Raw genomic sequence first — 7,355 nt, 5'->3', positions numbered from 1 at the left:
TGACAATACTGCCCTCCTCCCCTGCAAAAGATGCTAAAGTCCATTCTTTTGCTTCCTATTAAACCTCAGCGAATGCCAAGCTCCAGTGCCTGTGATCCTAGCTACTCAGGAGGCTGAGATCTGATGATTGCAGCTGGAAGCCAGCCAGGGGCAGGAAAATCCATGGGATTCCCATCTCCAATTAGCCCCCCAAAACTGGAAGTAAATGTGGCTCAAGTGGCAGGGCACCAGCCTTGAGGGGAAAAAGCTAAGGGATAGCAGCCCAGGCTCTGAGTTCAAGCTCCAGTACTGGCATACCCATACAAAAACAAACTAACAACAACAAAAAACCCACAGTGAAGCAACCAAGGAAGATTTTGAACAGATCTTCAGGGACCCAATTCAAGAGAGTGATTTGGCCAGTTCCCTAGCCTATATAAAGCAGAGTCTGTTTGCAGTTCACTCCACCAATCCATGATACCTCTTCACACATGCCAAAGTTACAATGACTTTTTTCCTCCACCAGAGACATGCTTCGAGTTAATTAAGTTAGTGGTCAACTCTGATTTCCAGTTGTTTCTTTTCTTATGATTATGTAGCAGAAAGTGGACTGGCTGCAGAATAAAGATGAATTTAGTTCCGGTTTTATTTGTGAAACCTTCAGGCAAGTTACCTTTTTGCCTCAAGTATTAAAAAGGTAGAATAGACCACCAATTCTCGGTGCAGGGCCATCACATGGACGATCTTAACTTCCAACCCCAAATCGTCTGTAACGCTAGCGAGAAGGGCTTTCTGCAGAAATCGAGCCGCAGATTCTTTTTTTTTTTTTTTTTTTTTTTTTTAAATTTTTTTTTTTTTTTTTTTGGCCAGTCCTGGGCCTTGGACTCAGGGCCTGAGCACTGTCCCTGGCTTCTTCCCGCTCAAGGCTAGCACTCCGCCACTTGAGCCACAGCGCCGCTTCTGGCCGTTTTCTGTATATGTGGTGCTGGGGAATCGAACCTAGGGCCTCGTGTATCCGAGGCAGGCACTCTTGCCACTAGGCTATATCCCCAGCCCCTGAGCCGCAGATTCTTAAACCTTCTTCCCAAGCCTCAATTCTCTATTCAGTAGTTGGAAGGTGCTTACATAAATTATCAGCTTACAGTTGCCTCTCACGTTCCTTCAAAAAATATTGATTGACGGTCTCTGATGCACCAAGTACTGTATGTACGATGCACTTAAAAGTATTTTCCCAGGAGAAAATCATTTCAGTTCTTCTCGTGTTCCCATCTAAAAGGAATCGGAAACAGTGGTTCTCCAAGTCCCGCTATTCACCGACACGCTGGGTTTTCATGCCTCTCTTCACCGAGCCCCACTTCCAGGTTGGTCCCCTTGGGCGACGGATATTAGTGAATTCCTCTGGGGGGGAAGGGGGGGAGGGACAAGCCTCTTGCACCATCAGCACCCCGCCTTCCGGGCTGCTCCCCGGGCACTCGGGAGTTGGAGTGGCTTCAGCCTTCCTGCGACGGCACAGTTGCGCGGTGTGTCACTTCGGCTGGGACCCACGCAGGACGGGGGCGGCCTCTCCCGTCATCCGTGGGCGGCTGCTAAGTGATTCCCGCCCCCCCCCCCTCCTCCTCCTCCGGTTGCGAGGCGTGACTGGCAGGCGGAAACTTCCCTTCCCTGCCCGCTTCAGAACCCAGACGCGACATCTGCCCCTTTTCACTCCGCAGGAACTTCCTCCAGCCTTGGGCTTTCACTCCCCAAGCAAAGCCGGCTCCGCGCACGCTCCCGCCGCCTTCCTCCGTCCGGAGTCGCGCTCCCAGCGCCGCCGCACGCGTCACCGCGGAGGGAACCTGGGAGCGCGCGCCGCGGTCGGACGACGACGACGTGCGCGCGACGCACGGCCCCGCCGCCGAGCGCCGGAAGCAGCCGGCCCCGTATGCGCGTCGTCGCGCGCGCCTCCTCCGCCTCCGCTGCCGCGGCCTAGCGCGCGCGCGCACTGAGGTGCCGCCGCCGCCGCCGCCGCCGCCGCGCCGCGGCTGCTGCTCCGGCTGCTGCAGGAGGCGGCGCTGGCTGGCGGCTGCGCTCGCTCCAGTAGGCGAGCGGAGCAGCGAGCGAGGGAGCGTGTGTGTGTGTGTGTGTTTTTTAAAGATGGCCGGAGCGGCGGCGGCGGTGGCGGTGGCCGCGGGAGCAGCAGCTGGAGCCGCCGCGGCAGCCGTGTCGGTGGCGGCTCCGGGCCGGGCCTCGGCACCTCCGCCACCCCCTCCGGTGTACTGTGTGTGCCGGCAGCCGTACGACGTGAACCGCTTCATGATCGAATGCGATATCTGCAAGGACTGGTTCCACGGCAGGTAAATAAACCCCTCAGCCCCGCCGCCAGCCGCCGGGCGCCGGCCGCCGGCCACCGACCCGCCGCCGCTGCCGCCGCCGCCGCCCGAGCCTCCCTCCTGCCGGGGCGCCGCGCCGCGCGCCGCGCCACGGAGCCCCGGTGCCTCGTCTCCGGGCCGGGTAGAGGGTCTCGCGGGGGCCCCCGGCTGCCGGGCCGGCTGCCGTGGGGGAGCCGGTGGGCTCGCCCGGCCCGGGCGAAGAGTCGCCACAACAAACAGGAACAAAGGGGCGGGCGGAGAAGTTGGCAGGGGGAGCCTGGGCGAGCGGACGCGGCGGGCGGCGCGGTGGGGGCGGCGGCGGGGCGCAGGCAGGGCCCGCAGCCCCTCGCGCGCCGCCGTCCGGGCCGCCTCCGCCGCCCCGTCGCGCCCGGGGCTCCGGCCCGAGTCGCCGTCCACCCTTGCCCTCGCCGGGCCAGACGCCGTGCCCGCCTGGCTTCCGGGCGGCCGCGGGTCGCCCCACCGCCGCGGGTCCCGTCGCGCCCCCTTCCCCGTCTTTATCAAACTTCCTCGGCCCCGCGGGGTTGGTGGGACGGGGTGGGGGGGGTGGGCGTGGGGGTCAGCGGGACGACCGCGGCGGGCGGACGGGCGGGTGGCGCGGCGGGGCCGAGCGAGTAAACAGAGCAACAGATGAGGCGCTCGCGGGGCTCGCGAGGTGCGGGGCGGCGGGACCGGGCCGCGGCTACGGCGCAGGTTGGCTGGCCGCGGGCCCACCCCCCCCCCTCCCCCGTAACACACCCCCTCGTCGCGGGTTGGGGAGGGGGGGGTGGCGGGCGGGCGGGGAGACCGGCTCCCGGGACCCCCCCCCCTTTTCCACTCCCCCCTCCCCGAGGGGCCGTCGCGCTGATGCTCAAACTTTACAAAGAGTACCAGCCGGGTGCCCGCGGGCCGGCGACACCCGGACGGCCCGCGGCCGTGGCCCGGGCACCGAGGCCAGCCAACTTTGGGGGCGGTGCGGCTACGGGGACGGACGTGGTCCTGGGGTTCGGCCGCCGCCGTCGCCGACGCGCCTGGGCTTTGACGTTTGTGAGAGCTCGGGCCGCCTCCGCAGCCAGGCCGCCGACTCGTGTGTTTTGTAATCAAAGTGTGAGGCTAATAAAGGGCGGCGCCACAGCCTCTTGACTCCGGCGTGGGAGGGATTCGCCGGCATTTAAACAAAGAAACTAGTTGGGGTTGGGCTCCCAAAGTCCTTATTTGGATGTTGTGGCGAAGCCTGCGGTCACCTTTCGGGGAAGCAGGTTTCCTGGGCACCGTTGAGTGTGGTAGCTGGGCGAGAGCACGCTCGGGAGTAATAGCTGGTGTGGTGACTGTGATTGTAGGAAGTGTCCTTTGATTGACAGCAGGACATTTAAATACAGCCTCCGCTCCCCCTCCCCAATTTTACAGAAACACTGCACGACCAGGCCAGATGTCTTAGTCTCCCTCTACTGGTCCGACGAGCGAAAACCATTTAAATTAAAGGGTCCTTTCAGTGTTGAGTGCTAGGTGTCGTTTTACTTAATTTTCAAGTACAGTTAGTTTCCCTTAATCAGTGTTTTAAAGCTTAGCCCATTCTGACAGCAGGAAACGAGACATACACACCTACTCTCCGCCTCTTCCCCCCCCCCCAACTACAACAAACCGAGTGAGCACTTTAAAAGGAGGCCAGTATCCTCTTTTTATATAAAGAGAATCTTAAAACAGGTGGACAGATGATTGAGGAGTATTCTTTCAGCCTTGCTACCTGTTTAAATTATCCAGAGTTCTTTTACTAGTCTGAACTGATATTTTCCTGTTTTGATTATATGTAAAAGTGAAGATACGATTTCTTTCCAATTTAGTTCTTTATTCTCTGTTCCCTATAACGTTCCAAGCAACCAAAATAGATTATTGAAAAATTTAAAGTTTATAATCAAAAGCGACTTTGTAAATGTTTTCAAAGATCTATTTTTATGCAATGTGCTCCATTGTGCAATGTGGAGAATTTGATAGGTTAGCACATTTTAAACTAGTTTTTTTTTCTTGATTTAGGTAACTATTAAAGCCATGAAAAACTTTAAATGTTTTCTGGAAAATTCTACATTTAGGTGCAGATTTGTAGATAGGAAAAGTTGTTGAAGAGGAAATAAAGAGGGCATATGTGAAGGAATCAGAGAAACCAAGGCAAGCATCTTGTCTGTGCTTTGCCACAAATAAGTGTAACTTTTTTTTTTTCAATTCTGAGGCTTGAACTCAGGGCCCTGAGCTTCTTTTGCTGAAGACTAGCACTCTCATAGTGCCACTTGTGGCTTTTTCAGTTCATGTGGTACTAAGGAGTCAAACCCAGAACTTCATGCAGGTAGGCAAGCCCTTCACCACTAAGCCACATTCCCAGCCGGTGTGTAACTTATCTGTATAAGTGATTGTACTGTTATTGAGCCCAGAGTCTTTTTTTTTTTTGCCAGTCCTGGGGCTTGAACTCAGTGCCTGAGCACTGTCCCTGCCTTCTTTTTGCTAAAGGCTTGTGCTCTACCACTTGAGCCACAGCTCCACTTCTGGCCTTTTCTGTTTATGTGGTACTGAGGAGTTGAGCCCAGGGCCTCATGTATGTGAGGCAAGCACTTTACCACTAGGCCATATTACCAGCCCAAGAGCCCAGGGTCTTTTTAACCATCAGTCACTAATATGCTTTTGTTGTTAAAGGTTGGAAAGTTTAGTGATATTGTCCTACAAAAGTAGTATCCCCTTTTTTCCTATACTGGCTGTGGGCAGGGCCTGGGTACTGTTCCTGAGCTTGTTTGTTCAAAAAAAACTAGTGCTCTATCATTTGAGCCACAGCTCCATTCCTAGCTTTTTTTTTTTTTTTTTGGCCAGTCCTGGGGCTTGGACTCAGGGCCTGAGCACTGTCCCTGGCTTCCTTTTGCACAAGGCTAGCACTTTACCTCATGAGCCACAGCGCCACTTCTGGTACTTTTTGTTTATGTGGTGATGAGGAATTGAACCCAGGGCTTTGTGTATGCCTAGGCAAGCACTCTACCACTAAGCCCCATTCCCAGCTTTTTAAATAGCTAATTGGGGATAAGTCTTACATACTTTTCTGCCCCAGCTGGCTTCAAACTGTAATCCTCAGATCTCAGCTTCCTAAGTAGTTAGGATTACACCAGTGCCTGGCTTAAAAGTAGTGTCTTTTTAGTAAGTTTTGGTTTTGAAGCATTGATAATTTAAAATACATATGTTTTCTCTATAATCAGTATTTATTTACTGGCAGTAGTAGGGTTTGAATTCAGAGCCTTGCACTCACAGGGCCTTACTTGCTCTGCTGGTGTTCTACCTCTTGAGCCAGGCCTCTAGCCTTGCTTTTTGTCAGTTAATTTGGAAGCAGAGTCTCACAAACTTTTCTGTCTGGGTTGGTTTTGAACCAAGATCTAGCTCTCAGCCTCCTGCATAGTTAGCAGCTACCAGTGTGACCCACCAGCACTTTGCATAATGACTAACATTTATTGTACCAGAAATGATTTTTATTTTTTTATTTTTTATTTGGCCAGAAATGATTTTTTAAAAAGATTTATTGTACATAGTGATTTTTTTTTTTGCTTTTATGAGAATTGACTCCTAAAGGAAAACATACCTTTAATTCTCACGGTCAGATTTCCTTGCTTTCCAAAAATAAGCCATTTGCAGAAGAGAAGGAAGGTTGGATATAAAGAAATTACTTTCACCTGGATAATTATTATTAAATAGTGTAGAGAGGGATGGTTGGATACAAAGAAATTACCTTCACTTGGATAATTATTATTAAATAGTATAGAGAGGTCATAATTTAGGAAGTTAGGCTAGGCGTATAATGCTTCTTGGTCCAATGCTTCTTGGTCCGTGTCATCCCTTCCATCATTCTCCTTCATTTTCCCCCTCCCATATATAGTTCATTTAAAAATTATTTTTAGCAATTTTACTTTATTTATTTATTTTTAGCTTTTTTGCCAGTGCTGGGGCTTGGACTCAGGTCCTGAGCACTGTCCCTGGCTTCTTTTTGCTCAAGGCTAGCATACTACCACTTGAGCCACAGCACCACTTCTGTCTTTTTCTATATATGTGGTGCTGAGGACGAGAGAAGCACTCTACCACTAGGCCATATTCCCAGCACCTGTTTCTTTACTTTTAATGGCTGAATAGTACTCCATTGAACAGACATTTTTCTTTCTTTCTTTTTTTTTTTTTTTGGGCCAGTCCTGGAGCTTGGACTCAGGGCCTGAGCATTGACTGTCCTGGCTTCTTTTTGCTCAAGGCTAGCACTCTGCTTCTTGAGCCACAGCGCCACTTTTGGCCTTTTGTATATATGTGGTGCTGAGGAGTCGAACCCAGGACTTCATGTATACGAGGCAAGCACTCTACCACTAGGTCATATTCCCAGCCCCATAGTTCATTTTTTAATATAATGTACATTGAGTACAGTGACTACTCTATTTGCATGTCCCTCTCTTCACCTTCCTCCAAAAAACATGTCTGGATAATTTCTTCATAAGCAGAACAACTCTTAAAATTTGGGAATAAGTGAATCGTTTAAATTTGGTTTTTTGGGCCTGGAATTTCTGATGTCTGGATATTTCAAAAGTTGTCTTAAGCTCTGACTGAGAAAAAAGGTTCTTCCTTGATTCAGGTAAGCTGCAGGATAAATAGAACAGCTTATTTCAAGTCCAAGGCTGTATCCATGGTGTTCAGGAATTCCCATCTTTAGGCCCTCTAAACCTTTTTCCCCCTTGCAAGGAAGAGGGGGAAAAATTTACTAGGCAAGTGATACCCTAGTGGCAGTGAGCTGAGGAATGAACAAGATTTTCCTAGGCAAGGTTTCTCAGTTTAGAGATGGAAGTCCTGGTGGAAGTGTGACAGTGGAGGTCCTTGCTAGTAATGCCACACCCCCTAATCTTCAGGTTAGATGATTTTCCACAGTACTTCTAGATCATCAATGAAAAACTGTTGTGATCCTCTTAGCTTTTATCAGCTTTTTAAGTCACATACTCGTGTGTGTGTGTGTGTGTGTGTGTGTGTGTGTGT

The 7,355-nt window shown here is 51.7% G+C and overlaps 1 protein-coding gene across 1 annotated transcript in view; it reads left to right on the top strand.

Annotated features, from left to right (window-relative positions):
- Positions 1-1,968: 1,968 nt before the first annotated feature.
- The window catches only part of Kdm7a (lysine demethylase 7A), a 68,830-nt gene continuing 63,443 nt past the window's right edge, over positions 1,969-7,355 (top strand). Inside the window, exon 1 of the mRNA XM_048340328.1 lies at positions 1,969-2,312. Coding sequence (XP_048196285.1) covers positions 2,113-2,312 — 200 coding nt within the window. The 5' untranslated portion in view covers positions 1,969-2,112. The remainder of the gene's footprint in view (positions 2,313-7,355) is intronic.

The sequence above is a fragment of the Perognathus longimembris genome, chromosome 2 (assembly GCF_023159225.1).
Source record: "Perognathus longimembris pacificus isolate PPM17 chromosome 2, ASM2315922v1, whole genome shotgun sequence".
NCBI lineage: Eukaryota > Metazoa > Chordata > Mammalia > Rodentia > Heteromyidae > Perognathus > Perognathus longimembris.
Note: the sequence above shows the minus strand (reverse complement) of the source record. Positions and strands in the feature narration are given on the sequence as shown.